The sequence below is a fragment of the Monodelphis domestica genome, chromosome 2 (genome assembly GCF_027887165.1).
Source record: "Monodelphis domestica isolate mMonDom1 chromosome 2, mMonDom1.pri, whole genome shotgun sequence".
In the NCBI taxonomy this organism is placed as follows: Eukaryota; Metazoa; Chordata; class Mammalia; order Didelphimorphia; family Didelphidae; genus Monodelphis; species Monodelphis domestica.
Window position 1 is genome coordinate 507808566 of NC_077228.1, and position 15507 is coordinate 507824072.

The following is a 15507-nucleotide window of genomic DNA, read 5'->3' on the forward strand; positions in this document are numbered from 1 at the left end:
AAAAAAGGGGAAAAAAGAATCCCCTAAATTTCCAAGACACTCACCAAAAAGACAACCACAGAAAGAAACCCAAGTATTTACAAGTAGTATTATGTGTATCTTTCATCTTTCAACAATCAGTAAGTTTAGCAGGCAGATTTCTTCTTCTTGTATAACAAAATCCAACTATAACCAAACTTGGTCCTTGAGTTAGTTAAAATGAGGATTTTCCTTGTATGTCTTCTGAGGAAAAAGTACAGGACCAGCTAAATCCTGCTACATGCAATTAAATTACCAGTAAGAAAGTAAGCATGGTCTATAATTTCTATTCTGGAATACTAATGAAGGTCCCAGATCTGACAGCCTCCAGCTAAGAAATTAACTCAGTGCCAGTCCAACTTTTAGCCCAGCAATAAATCAGTATTAACTGAAATAGGACACTAATTAATGAGATTCTCCTCTCTTGTCACTGTAGTTTCTGTGACTGGTAACTTGTTTCCCAATCAGCAGCTTACGGAATTCTTCCCAGTGCCACTCACAGACCAGCTGCAATTTACAGCTCAATGTGTTAATCTATACATGTGCATTCATTAAATCATTCAAAATGGACTTCTAGAAACCTTATACTACTCAATCATGTGGGGGAAAATGGTTATCATAAACTATTTTTGCTTGAATGCTCACAACAGGAAATTAAATATTTCTCTTGGTTTAACCTTTATTTCTTAAAATAAACTAAATAAACTCTTTTGAAAAGGATTTTTTTTTTTAATCTTGGGTTGAGAAGGCAGATCTCCCTCCCCCCTTCTTCTCATGTACCATTCAATGGTTAAATGGCTTATCTCTGTAGCACCAGCCTCCTTGAACAACGAAATGAAGCACAGTCATGTCTACCTTACCTTCCTAAGGCTTAAAAGGCCCAACTCCACTGACAGGATAGTACTGGGAAAGAATGACATTCTTTCAAATTGTACCCTTTAATTTCTGGGTTGATTTCACTCCCTCAAGGATTTTTACTTTAAATTAGTGCTCATTAATCCAGACTCCACTAATCTGTAATGTTATTCAGAATCACGGAATGTTCCTAAGACTGCCTTTTCCCTTTAAAAAAGAAAAAAAAAGTGATGTTCTACTGCAACTAAATTCTTGCAGGGGAAACTTTTGAAAAAAAAAAAAAGCTCTGAGGGCAGAGATTCTGGATCTCTAATAATGCTGTACACAGATATGGTGGAGAGGGGACAAATATTTGTTGAATTAAGGAGAACTCTGCCCTCTGCACCAGAGTAGATCTACCTTTCATATGCTGTCTCCCTGTAGGAAGCAATTAAGAGTAGTCAACTTTAAATAATCCAAAATTCTTGTGCCTACTGGATTAAGACCATAGTGAGGCCATATTCCACGTAGATGGAAAAGATCTGCCATAAAGAAGCAAATGTTCCAGTTTATCTTAGTCAAATATGCAATAAAGTACTTCCAACAAAGTTTCCGGTAAGCTGCCTTAGCTACATTTTTAAGAGTTCATTTATCCCTAACCTCAACAACGTAGTTAAGAAACCTATTATGTTTATTTTAAGCAATTCTAACAGTTCTCTAATAGACATCAGGTTTCCTAGGTCTCAAAAGATTGAAGACAACAAACTTGCCTGACAAATTACAGAAGTCAGCAAGAAGTTAAAAGCCTGTCAGTGTGGGAGTAGACAGAAAAAGTACAAAAAACAGATACAATACTTGTAAAGCACTACTGCAGGTAGTAGCCATTTAGTTTAGAGACAGTTTTTAAAGCTTTAGTAGCCCCCTATTCCCAAAGCCGACTTTTAGTCATCAAGAAAAGGTTAAATAATATTCAGAGTATTCTTATTTAACAGTTAAAATAAAAATAATGGTGCTGACAGGAACAAGTCTCCAAAACCTGGAATTCACTAATGAAATATACTGCACAATGACATTTGACAAATATGCTATTAAATTGGGGGGGGGGGGTCCTAAATACATTCACGCCAAAGTAACTTGCATAATAACTTAATTAAACCAATTTGTACACAGTGAAGACAAATACTTTGGGGCCTATTCCGAAACTAAAATAACTCACCAGCAGATCTTCCCATTAACTCTCCACAAGCCCCAAAGAAAGAAGGATCAATAGTGTCAAGATCAAGTAAAAGCTCTGATCCAGACACCCAGAAACAGACCCCCAAACTTGGAATAAGGACCCAAGTCAGAGACAAGAAGTTTATTTCCAACACCAAAAGATGACATTGTCCCAGTATGGAAAAGAAAAAAAATGCCTAAATTAAGAATACACCTGAAAAATGGCTTCTTCAGAGGACAAAAAAAAAAGGCAGAAAAACAATCAATTTGTTTTCCTAGTTCATTCAACAACCATTAAAAGCCTATCACAATTCTTAGGTTTTAAGGCCTAAAAACACAAAAATGAATGAAAAAAATTTTTTTTCTTCCATTTTCCACATTAAGCCTGAAAGAATTAAGAGATCTGAGCAGGGGACTGGCACTCCCCACTCTTCCAGTCCAGATTTCTCAATCTCTTCTGTCTTAAGGAACTGAAAGCATCTTGTACACTTTAAGTGAAGACACAGTGGTGAAAGGAGACTGTTGACAAAGGACAAAGCAATACTTCATGGAGAAACCAAAAAGACACAAAACTGGCCACTGACCAACTCTGGGCCACCTCTGTCCTTTCTCTATTATCCAATGTCCAGAAATCTCTTTTTTTTTTCACCTACAACTCATCAGAAAACAGTCTCATGGGGCTCATTGGGATCAGCTCTGAGAAACTCAGTGGAAACCCTCTGCTTTTAGGAGATGTGTGATGTTTTTATTTTCATTTGCTGGTCTTCCCACGGTCTATTGTGCAAGGGTATTTTACAACTTACTGAACCCACTTGATAATGAAAATGGCCAAAAACAAGAACCTTAATGAATGAAATTCCCCTTTTATTCCTCCTTCACTGGTAAAAAAGCAACCTGTTAAGGATACCCAAGGAAAACTACAAGCAGATTCTACTTCAAAGAAAATGATATCTAGTCAAAAGTTTTCCCTCAAATCATGCAAGTGAAAGATACTAAGAATCAGTATGACAAACTGAAGGAAACTAAGACACTGAAAAGTTTTGATAAATTAATCGGTTAACTTGGCATAATGACATTCAAAGAGCAAACCTACAAAATGTGTGGCAAACTTTGAATGAAATCCCAAACCAACTTTGTTTATTGAGTAATGAGAAAAGATCAGAATCACTGCAGATGTAGGTTTCCATTAGTGAAACTTCTGCTATGAATCAGTTGATCAGTATGGAAAGGGATATAAAAATGCAATTTTAGCACCATCTACTAAACACCAAGCATCTTGTACCTGGCTAGACACCTCAGACCACCTGCAAAATCAGACCCAGTTCTAAGGTCATCTCCTTTATGGATCCCTTCCCAGATCTCCCTTCTCTAAATCCTTGAAGTACTTTACAGAATCTCCTTGAGGAGAGGATGGATCATTTTATCTTTTTGGTCTTTACATTACAGCACCCAGCAAAGTGTCTCAAACACAGTAGATTCTTAAGAAATGCCAACTGACTTATATTCCTTAAGGCAACTAGAAAACTTCTAAAACTATCTAGAACCATAATGATTTATATTTCAATTATTATTAAGAATGTACGGGGGCAGCAGCTAGCTAACAAGGTGGTCAGAACACCAGACCCAGAGTTGGGAGGATGGACTTGGATTCAAATCTAGCCTTAGGTACTCTTCCTAGCTGTGTGATCCTGGGCAAGACAGTTAATTTCCAATTGCCTACCCCTTGCCACTCTTCTGTCTTACAAATGATACTAAGACAGAAGGGTTTAAGAAAAAAATGTATAGAACCAGGTAAGGATCTGAGAGAAGATAGTTGTCCTCAAGAAGCTTAAGATCAGAGCTTCAGAATTTATTTCTATATCTTCTATAATGCCTCAGTCCAGTATTTATCAAATCCCAGTATTTATCGAATGAATAAAAGCAGTAATAGATTTCCTTTGATTAAGGTTGCAAATAACAAATATAGACCCTGGACCACTAACTAATCTCATTAATTATAGTGTACATTGGTGAGCTGAGCACTACAAAAATGTAGGGGGAGGTTGCACGGGGACAGGAAAAGTTGTTCAAGAAGACTGGAGTGGGGTCAGGATTAAGGACAAGAGAAACAAAAAAGGGAGGCTATAAAGAAGGGCAGAAGATGTGAAGGGGCCAAGAAAGAAAGTATCCAGATATGCTGATTTATATCCTACTCATGGCAGGCAATAGGAATTATTAATAGTAAACTAACAACACTATGCTTAAGTGTTGGAATTTGTACATATGCATAGTGGTCATGCAGTCATCCCTGTGAGGCTAGATGTTAAATTCATTTATAAACTATGCCAAACAAAAAAAGTCAAATAACTTTTCAGCATTGGATATAAGAACTTGCCACCAATGACCATTCCTATTTGTCAGACTACTTGAAGACTTTTGGCCATCCCCAACATACAGCAATACTGAGCCTAACAACATCTTCAAGGTGGCAGCTATTAAATTGCCAGAAGAACCTTCTTATAACATTGCTTCCTAAAAGTCAATGCATCAAAATCCTGTTCATTCCACAATGAGCTTGTTTCTTTGTTTGGTGTCCTTTAGGGTCCACTCAAAAGGTCAAGGAGGTGCTTGCCGTGGGAGATTCTGCACCTCAGACAGCCCTATGTAAATCCAGAACAGTATGGAACCCACAAACCTATAAGATAGGAGGATCCAGCCTCAGAATAAAAAACAATGTTAATTACAATTAAATACAATCTAAGCCTTTGGAGAGAATCAAAACCTATCCAGTTCAATACTTGTAACCAACATTACATCACCTTTAATTCATCTGTTGCTGCCTTCTGAAGAACATTACAAGCACCCTCTAATTAAAAGTCTCTGAGGATATCTTGTAAATGTTCCCCAAAAGGGGCAGGATAATATGTCCAATCTCCTTTGCACCAGTGAACTATGTATTATTAGTAATGAGCATGGGTGCCCATAGCAAGAATGCATTTTGAACAAGTTAAAAATATTTCTTGTTCCTAAATACCGAGAAATATTTTCAGCCAAGAACTGACATATCGAATGGGCCCTTTTCTTCCAAACAGGGTAGGTTAATCGCATTTGCCCATCCTATTCCCTGTTATCTTACTTCCATGACAGCTCAGTGGAGGAACATTAAGGACAATTAATTCTGCCAGTTCTGGTTCTAAATTTTCACAAGAATTATACTTTCTTCTATCTCAACTCCTTCTTCTAATAGGCTACTGAGAAAAAGGGCAACTTGTACAATTTTCTCCTATTCCTAGATTGTGGATAGGAAACCTAGGACTCCCAACAGTTTGGGACATGCTGATAGTAAATAATGCCAATTAAGTACCAGAAGTTCACAATAATAATTACTATGAAGTGTATTTCAACTAGGGGATATAGTCTGTGACCTCTAACAACAGTTTTCATGTCCAAAAGACCCAAAGTTAAAATGCAGACAACTTGAGACATAAAGATGGGCTCAGAACCAAGCTCTAGACTTTTCCTATTTAGCATAGGACAAAACTTGCTTTCTTGGTGAAAGAGTCCAAGATTTTAAGAGCAGCAGTAAACTGTCCTACCATTTTAGGAAAAGTAAAGATGACCTGACCTCTAACCCCTCCCCAAAATCCCTCCAATTTCCTAGACTGTTTTCAACACCACCAACTCTTTTGTTACTGAGAAAAATATGTGGAATTGGCTAAAACAGACATATCATCCTTGGGATTCAATACCTCAAAATAGTAACTAATTTTTAGCTGTATTAAAGAGACATTGTCAAAACTGATTCAAAGAAATGAATGTTACATAGAATAAAATCATGAAGGAAATTTTGCTAATACAAGACAGAAAATACCATTATCCTGATAGTGAAAACAATTTCTTGAAATGTACAGCTCTGTCCTAATTGAACTAGTTATTTTTCCTTTTGTCCTTTGAATTCTTTAGTCTGTCTAAAAAGAGGTCTCATCAGTTAAACAGTTTTAATTAAGTTGGCCAGATGACAATTTCAGGGGTCTGCCATAGAAGATATGAATGCATTTGTACATCTTAGAAGAGGGGAGAAAAGCAGAGTCTTAACTATTTTTATTTTTCAAAGACTCAAAATTGCAAATAAATTTAAGAAAAGCAATTTGCTCCCTAGGTTGGAAAAATGCTCACCAATAGTCTTTCATCTCTTCACACATGCCTTGACAAAACAGAATTCAGTGTGAGATGTTTTGGTATTAAAAAATGTGTATTTGTAAAAAGTACTATCCACATGTCCTACCTATTTTGACCTAAACCTCACACTCCAAGGACTACCTATCCAACTAGGACTACCTATCCAACTATATTTTGGCCCCAAATGCTAGCAGGAATCATGGTCTTTATGACATGAGTTGCTTAATCAAAAAAAAGTTCTAAAGTACTTTTAAAAGGGGACTTCTTAATTGCTATACAAACAGAACAATCAGAAAATCTTAAATTCATGAATAAGAAAGAGCAAGGTATTTTATAAGACAAATGAGTTACCTTTAGTGTGATATACAATAGCAGCCCTCAGGTCAAAAGAACCCCAGCTAGATTTCCTTTCTAGGCCTCTCTGGTACCCCTGTTCTTTGGCGGAGGCTAACACAGTGTTCGTAGGAGAGGCCAGAGGATTTTCTATCTCGTAGTCCTTTGAGAGAAACACTAGAGCACCTTGACTACTGATGTCTGCTTTTTGCAGGTCACTCGTGAGACTGGGCTCCAAGGTTAAGGGTACCCCCTCACTAGCAGTCCCAGGCCTTATAATGCTACCCAGAACTTGAGGACTAGTCCGTTTATCCAACTCATAAGCCTTGGGAAACACCGGATGCTCAGTTCCTGAGGGAATTATTTCAGCACCCTGTGAAACCAAAGTAGCAGGATATTCCCCTTGAAATGTCACTTCCATCACTTTGTGATCTGTTGATTTCCCAATAACAGTCTCAGGGCCAGCACTAGGCTCATTAATAAATGATAAACCCCACTGATTCTGGAAGATATCCCCCAGGTTTTGCTGATCTGTCTGGGAGGGCAGATCTACCTGTGCTGCACCCAAAAGCACAGTTTGCATATTTGAAGGGTAGATAAAAAGGCTAGGCTTAATTTGTTCAACGGCTGCTGAAGTTATACTCATGTCCTGGAGTATTGCCTCGGTCCCAGAAGAGGTGGGGGTTACAGTACTAGCAGCAGTGGTGAGCAGTGGCTGATTCCCTGGAGAATACAGACTTCCATCAGTCCCTGCCAAAACAGGACCATTAGAAAAGTTGGCAGAAGTAACAGATTTCATAGCAGACATGGGGACTTGGGACAGTCGACTTGATGTTTGGGCCTGGGTTTCCCCAGTGGATGGTGAAGATGATGACAGCGACAATGGAGATACGGAAGGGTTCTGAGCTGCTTTGTTGAGGTTTTCTTTAACTTTGCTTGCATAACTTATTTTAGGAACGATTTTAGCACTGCTATTGTCCACTGGGAAAACCGGGGGAGGTTTAAATAGGGTCCAGGAATCCTCTTTCGAGGCCACAGCTGTCGCATGCTTCATCTTGGGCCGATCATCAAACTTTTTGCTGCTTCCGCCAGGCTTTGCATCCAAGTTTTTCCGCTGCATGTCCCCAATTCCAGGCTTCCCCCGACCCACTCCTCCAGACCCTGCCTCATACTTCCAAATGGGCTTAGAACCATCCCCTCTGTTTCCTTTTTGTTCACTATAATCGGGTTTGAAATTGTCAAGTCCCTGCTTGAAGCTGGGGGTGCTGGACTCTTGCTGCATTATCTTATCTTGCACTAGATTCAGATTCTCGCAGCCCTTGGCACTGTTGCGTCTGGCTTTCCGTTTCTTAGGGGTGGTATAGCCACTCTCAGAGCCACTGCCATCATTGTCCGCCCCTCTGCCTACATAGCCATTAGTGATGTAACCAGAATTATTTGTTACAACACCGTTTGGAATAGATACTGCATCGGCCTTGTCTAAAGATTGGTTGTCTCTAGGCTTGCTTTCATAAGATTTCTCATTCTTTTTGTCCATACTGTTTTTCTGAATGAAATTCTTGGTTTTAATTCCTGCTTTCCCAAAGGTACTGGTTTTCACAGTCGGCTTCGGATTTACGTTAGTGTCTATAGCTTGCTGGTTGCCATTGAGTACCCTCGAAATGGGGTTGGTGGCTTCATCAGAGCCCAAGCTTTTTAATGATATTTCTCTTTCTCCAGCATTACCATTTAGTTCACCATAGCCTAAAAAAAAAAGGGGGGGGAAGGTTATTTTAATTTCAATGACATAGAAATATGGCAATCCTATTTTTAAAAAATCAATTTTATTTGTTTTAATTGAAAGGAATTTGCTCTGGTGAATATAACATCCTAATAAAAAAAAATCCAGAAAGTAAGGACTATGGCATTTTACCTAGTGATTATAAACATTATAGTAAAAAAAGCTATCAAAGACTAGGTTTCAACAAACCACAATTGACTGGTTCCTCTCTTCTGCAATTTTTATTGTGTCTTTGACATTCTATATAATTTATTATTATAAACTCTTCTACTATTCTTTCAAGCACTTCAGTACCTTATGGAACTCTCCCAATTGGACTTCCAAGTTGGACTACAGAGATGAAAATAAAACTGAGTAATTCTACAAAAATCTCAATTTTATGTCAAGGACACCTACATAACACAAGGAACTGTCCATTGTCCAGACTAAAATGAAAGTTCCATTATATTATAATTGTCCTAAGTTGGTTCTCAAACTTTATTAAAGGGTTTTAATATAGTTTCGTGAGAAATAGCTAACCTTGGTAAACTCCTGACAGTCAAGTTTAAGTACTTCCAGGGATCACTAAATGCTGAGCAGTAAACTTGGAACAACTGCTCATTATTTTAACTTTTGTATAAGAAGTAAATAATGATAATATGCTTTATAAAGCATTCCAAGATCTTACCATTTAAGTTATACAGGCCAAGAGATATTTTAGAATCAGTTTAAGAGCATCAGAAATAGGAACAAAAAGCCTGGAAGAAAAAACCTCCAGGACAAAGCTACTGCATGAATTTGACCTCTATTGCTAGACTGGAAAGGATGGTGGTGGGAGGCATTCAGAAGATGCATTGGGGGTAGGGGTGGGGGTGCAGCTGGGTAGCTCAGTGGATTGAGAGCCAGGACTAGAGATGGTAGGTCCTAGGTTCAAATCTGGCCTCAGACACTTCCCAGCTGTGTGACCCTGGGCAAGTCACTTGACCCCCATTGCCTAGCCCTTACCACTCTTCTGCCTTAGAGCCAATACACAGTATTGACTCCAAGACAGAAGGTAAGGGTTTAAAAAAAAAAAAAAAGAAGATGCATAGGAAGTTTGGATTCCTCAATCTACTTTCTAATCCATAACTTTTAACAAAAATCCTCAAACATTAACTTTGAGAATGCTACTAGTTTAAAAGTAGTTTCCAAAAAAGGATCATAAATAAGGCCCCACTCCCCTAAAATGGCCTTGGGTGAAATCAAACTACACTGGGCCCTGGTTATCTGTGAAATGGGGAAATGGGTGGAGACTTGAACTCAAGGAAGTCAACCCTTTCCAGCTCCCCATCTATAGTAGATCCCAAGAATTTGTGGTCAAATTATATACACACATTAGAATAGGACCAGAAACTTTATGGGATTATTTTTGCTGTTACATTCCTACTGCTGCAAAACTTTAAAAGGGGCAAACAAGGTCCTTCTGGGTCCAACTTTCTAAGAAAAATATCTTCATCTTATTAAAAAAGAGTTTGCTGCTTAAGAGAAACTTTATTTCTATGTTTCAAAGATTTGTTGTTTTTTAAATTGGCATGCAAACTTTGAAAAGTCTCTCAGAAGCACTCAGATGTTCAACAGCTGTAACTACTCTAGTCTTGTGCAATTCTGAACCAAGGACAAAAAACTTTACAGAGCTCAGCATGAAAAGGGAGTAGAGATAAAACTTTGTACTTTTTTAGATCAATTAAAAGTAATCAATAGATCATGTGTATCTCAAGATGAAGGGACACAGCAAAATACACAATCCAAGATAAGAAAAATTTCTCCTAGAATGGGGATGTACATGTAGAACTTGGAAGCTAGAAGGGGCCTTGCTTGGAGTTGTAACTAGTTTAACTAAATAGACCAGTCTTTTTCACAGAAGACCTAGAGATGAGGTGATTTGCCCAAGGTCACACACAGAGTAGAAGGAGGACTTTTACCAAAGTTTCCCTGACTTGATCTACCCCCTTTTCTGTTTCTGTATATATCAAATGGACCCCTAAGGTAAAATAAACACACAAGTTCATTAGGCAAATTCAAAAAAGCCCAACAATTGTCTAATTGTATGGCTATTTACAGTTCATTGACATCTTTCCTATGCCAAGACCCAGCATGCTAAAAACAATGAACTTTTTTTAAAGCTTTGTTTAAAAAAAGAAAAACCTTAAAAGTTAAAGAATGAGGAAAAAATAACTGATTAAGAGTGAATTACAAAATACTGTCGGAGTTTTTGGAGGCCTAGTAGGTATTAAAACACAAAATTCCATTTTAAAAGGACTTGAGCCTATTTGGTTCTGGAAAGGGCTGTGGCCTTTGGATACAGTATTTCCGAAACTCAAGTGATTAATCTAAGTCACCTTCTCTTGCTCCCTCTACTGGATAGTTGCACAAGAACTGTTTATCCTTTCGGGTTTGGGGGCCAAGCTTCCTCAAAGTCCTCGTCAACGTGCAACCAACCACCCTCTCTCAAAGTTTCCCCACTAGCACTGCAGCCACGAGAGCCAAGCCAGCGTTTGGCGAGAAAGGCTCGGTGCAATGGGCCCATGGTCCTCCGAACCGGCTGACCTCTGGAGCTCTCAGCAAGCAACAGCCGGCTCTTTCTGGCTGGGCTTTCAGAAATGCCACCTGAGGACATAAACTTATTGGTCTAGTCTGTACAGCGCTGCTCCACGGAAAAGTCTAGTGAGAGCCTGGATCCACGGGATCAGGGTCAGCATAAGCTCCCCTCCGCCCGTCTGGGACCCTTTTCCTTTAGCCCAATTCTAACCAGAACAATGACAGTTTCTCTAAGCGGTTCTAAAGAGCTATTTCTCATAGGTTGCTGCCAAGGATTAGAGGTGAGGAGTATAAGAACCTAGTTATCACTCGTAGTTCTGACCTTCAAGACTAAAGACCCCGCAGTACCTAAAAGGAAAACCAGCCCATTCATTGTTATGCACATCGAGCCTCCCCTTCTAGATCCCAGGTCTAAAGAACAATTTCAGCCCCCCAGGGCCACCTGGGACACAGAAAAGCTGGTAAAGCTGCCCGTGGTGGCAAGTCTGACTTTTGGCTTAAACATCCGGAAAAAGTTGCCTCCCCCACCCAAGACCTACAACCAACCTTGAGGACCGTGTTTAAGAGGTTCAGAGATTTCAAACCAAAAAGCCTCCCCTCCACCCCTAAATGGATGGTTCCCCCAATTCATGCTAGAGCAGCAGCTTTGGCCAGAGTTCGGCGGGGGAGGGGGGGGCCCGAGGGTTGAGGAAATAACGCCTCCAAACTGCTCTTCTTGGGGAGAAGGCCAGAGCCTCCTCTCCCACGCGGCCGACACGCCGGGGACCAACTTCCCAGCGCAGGCCTCGGGGCGGGGGTGGGGGGAGGAAGAGGAGGAGGAAGAAGTGGCTCACGCCGGCCCCCGCCCAGGCCATCAGAGTCGGTGGCGGGGACACGGCCACAGCCACACGCTACGGCCTCTTCTTTCCTCACAGGGGTTCTTAACAGCCGGCGCTGGCCCGACCCCCGGTCCCTGCGCGACCCCTCACTGCGGGGAGCGGCGTGGCGTGGCCGGTCCCCCAGCGGCCGCCGCCCCTCCCGGGCCGCCGGCCTGGCTTACCTCCCCCTCCCGCCGGCCCGGCCAACCACCGCCCCTGGCGAACGGGCGCCGCCGGGGAGGAGAGCCCAGCCCGCCCGGAGGGAGGCCGCGGGACACGCCGCGGGCGGAGCCGGGCAGGGCAGGGCAGGAGGCCGCGCGGCCGCCGCTCCCCGCGTGGCCCGACCCCCAACCGCCCCCGCCCCTCGGCCGCGGGAGCCGCCGCCTCTGCCGCCGCCGGGTCCCGAGGCCGGGCCGGGCCGGGGGCTCGGAGAGAGGTGGCGGGGGGAGGGGGGCGGGGCACGCGCTGGGCTCGCGGACCCCCCCCCGCCTCCCCCCGCGGGGCCCGGGGCCTGTGACAGGAATCGGCTCCCAACATGGCGGACAGGAAGCGGCCCCGCGACGAGCGGAGAACATTCCAGCCGCGCCGGCTCCGGCTCGGCCCGGCCCGGTCCACCAGGGTAGAGGGCGGACTGGCGGCCCGAGGCGGAGCGGGGCTGCTGCAGGGCCCAGCCTTGGGTCCTGGCGCCCCCGGCCCCGGCCGCCCCGGGCTCCAGCCCCGCCAGGTCCACAGGTGGGCCGGAGACGGGGCCGGGCGGCGCCGGGACCGCGGGGGAGGGGAGGCCCTGCCCGGCCCGGCTCGACCGCTCCCGGGCCGCGTGGAAGGGCAGCTGGCGGGGCGGGGGCCCAGGAAGGTCACGCCGGCCGGCAGCGGGCGGAAGCAGGGGCGGGCGGCGCGGCGTGTGTCCCCAGCCCCGTGACCCCGGCCTTGCACCCCAGGACCCCCTCTCCGGACCTGCTTTCTTCCTGGGCGCTTCCTGGGACGGCTGCAGGGCGTGCTTGGGCTCATGCCTGGGCGGCTTGGGCTGGGCCTTGGGGCTGCCGCCGTCGGGCCCGTGCTGCAGGTACTGGTGCGGCTGCTGGTGGTGCTGGTGCTGGTGGTGGTGGTGGTGGTGGTTGTGGTTGTAGTAGTAATAATGGTGGTGGTGGTGGTGGTGCGGCGCCGGTGGGACTGCCTGCGGCTGCTGCTGGGGGTGGTGGTGGTGCGGCGGCTGGGGGTGCTGGCTGGGACTGCTGCTGCTGCTGCTACTACTGCTGCTGCTGCTGCTGCTGCTGCTGCTACTACTGCTGTGGTGGGGCGGCTGCTGCAGCGGCGGCTGCTGCGGCGGCGGCTGGGGCTGGCCGGGCTTCTCCTCCATTGAAAGCGGCGGGGACTCCCTGGCTATTGGGGTTGCGGGCTGCTGCACCGTCTCCACACAGTCTCGGGCTGCTCTCCGGGCACACACAGTACATCTGAGTGGCTCTCACCAGGGCACCGGCTGACTGGGGGATTCGGAGAGATTGGCAGCGGCCCTCCAGCAATCAGGGGGCCGGCCCGGGCCGTAGGCCCCGCCCCCGGGTGGGGCCCGCCCCTTCCTCCGCCCCTTCGGTGGGCCCTCCCCGGTCGAGCGCCACTTACCCGGCGCAACCTCACAGGGCTGGGCTTCCAACGTCAGCACTATGGCTCTCTCCGACGTCTATCCCTCAGCCCGGGGCTCGGCGCGGTCTGCCAACAGCACTTTCCACACGCCTCCGCCTGCAGCTAGCTCGCGTCCGGAGCGGCAGATTCCATGGGCCGCCGCGGGGTTACCCGCCCGCCCTCCTGCCCCTTTGGGGCAGCCCCAGGGCGGGAGCTTGGCTCGCGGCCCGCCGCCTAGCCGAACCAGCGGGCCCGGGACCCTCTTGCACGGGACCCCGAAACAACCTCAACCAGTTTTTTTTAAAACGCATCCCTGCGTTTCCGGAGCCCGCGGGCTGCTGGGGGTCCCCGGCTCCTTCCGCCCTCGGGGCACGTGCCGCGCCTGGGCTCCGCATTCCAGGGACGGGAGAGCCCCCCAACGGGGGCTGAGGGAGAAGGGCAGGCAGGCGATCGGACCCCGCAAACTTAGAAAGTCCCCTGGGGGGGGGGCGAGATCGACGAGGAAGCGGGGGGGGGGGGGGGGGGGCGTTCTCCAAGGGAGTTAGGCTGGTCAGCCGGGGGCGGGAAAGGGGGCGAGTAGGGCCCAGAAACTGACCCTCGCTGAAAACTAGGTCACTTTGGGTGAGTTCTGCTTCTCACCCTTTAAAAAAAAGGGGGTGGGGGCTAAATAAAAGGATTGTGCCTGGTCCTATAGTGTCAATTAAAATAATCCCGTGTTTATTACATAACAACATGTGATTATAGAAGCAAATGTGATGTCAGCCCTGTAATTCCCTTTTATGAGTTCTCTGCGGGATTAAATTAGAGGAGCTCCCCGGTCAGAAAGCAACAAGTTCTTGTTTACAGGCAAGTCGTCCTGAAATTAACCAGAAGAGGAACCAAACAGAGACTCAAAAGTCAGGGTTTTGGCATATTGTGAAAATAAGGGGAAAACAGCAATGTGTAAAGCTGCCGCTGTCCCAGCACATGATGACACATGAATCAGTCATTTCCCCACATTCCCTGTCCAGCAATGGAAAAAGAGAAGTAGATTTAGTGCTCAGGGTTAGGCTTTTCCCGCTTTTAGTTCTTTGCTTTTAGTTCTTTGACTCGTGGCTGAAAGACAAGAATTCCTTGGGCTCTACCTTGTGCTTCCATGTTACTTCTCCTGGGGCTTTGGAGAAACTCACTTTTGTATGCTACCCTTTCCATGCCCTCCAAAGGCTCAGTTATTTCACTTACAATTAATTACCTGGATTTAAGGAAGAATATATTCTTCTCTCCTCTGCTTTTTCAACATGCAGTGACCAAAGTAAAAAAAGCCAATTGTACATCCTACATATTCAGTATTTTGTTTCCTGGGTTCTTCGGAAGTAGTTTCAGATCAAGTTTACTTGACATTTTAAATACATAGGACATTTTCAGGTCAAGTTCTATAACATCAAAAACAACTAAATGATTTATTTCTAAGACCCATTTGTTTACAAGGAGATCAAGCCTCCTGATTTTGCCCAATACATGTTATGACTAAAGAATAAATAGCTAGCATTCATAGAGGACTTTAAGATTTGTAGATGCTCTACAGATTATATCATTTGATTCTCAAAACAATTCATCTTCATTTTACAGGTGGGGAAACTGAGGCACAAAGGTTAAATGATTTGCCCAGTCACACAGCTAGTAAGTGTCTGAGGTTGGATTTGAACTTAAGTCCTGCCCTGATTCTAGGATCAGTGCTCAACAGAGTTCTTGTGAATTGATTAACTATGTGATTGACCAGTAATACACATATAGCAAACGAGCTTCCATGAAAAGGTCAGGAAACTGATGGTTCTTTCCTTACTTTACCACTCATAATAGATAAATAATTAATTACCAGGATATCTGAAGTCCATCCTGTCTGAAAACTGTCCTGAATGGAAGAGCAGTGTCTCTTGTAATAATTTCTCTATATTCTTGGCTTCCCAAATAAAAATTAATATATTCCCCTCTCTTAATATGCTTTGCCCTGAAGCTGCCTATAAATGAGGAATGTTCAACTGATAATGATGTCATGTCTGGTTGCTGCTCTTTGAGAAGGGGGAAAAAAGGCAGGGAAAGCGGGTGGAATTTGATATTCCAACAAATTAGTAAACAAAAAACTCCAAGCATAGTCTTTCT

At 44.5% G+C, this 15507-nt stretch overlaps 1 protein-coding gene across 2 annotated transcripts in view; it reads right to left on the reverse strand.

The window, feature by feature from the left end:
* NUFIP2 (nuclear FMR1 interacting protein 2) overlaps positions 1-13300 on the reverse strand; it is a 31172-nt gene extending 17872 nt beyond the window's left edge. The window contains exons 1-2 of one of the 2 annotated variants that reach the window (XM_007485632.3): positions 12706-13300; positions 6577-8301 (exon numbers count right to left, since the gene is read on the reverse strand). In XM_007485632.3, coding sequence (XP_007485694.1) covers positions 6577-8301; positions 12706-13108 — 2128 coding nt within the window. In that variant the 5' untranslated portion in view covers positions 13109-13300. Of the gene's footprint in view, positions 1-6576; positions 8302-11440; positions 11811-12705 lie in introns of those variants that run through there. The other variant, XM_016429263.2, reaches the window with a different exon arrangement.
* Between the last annotated feature and the right edge of the window lie 2207 nt (positions 13301-15507).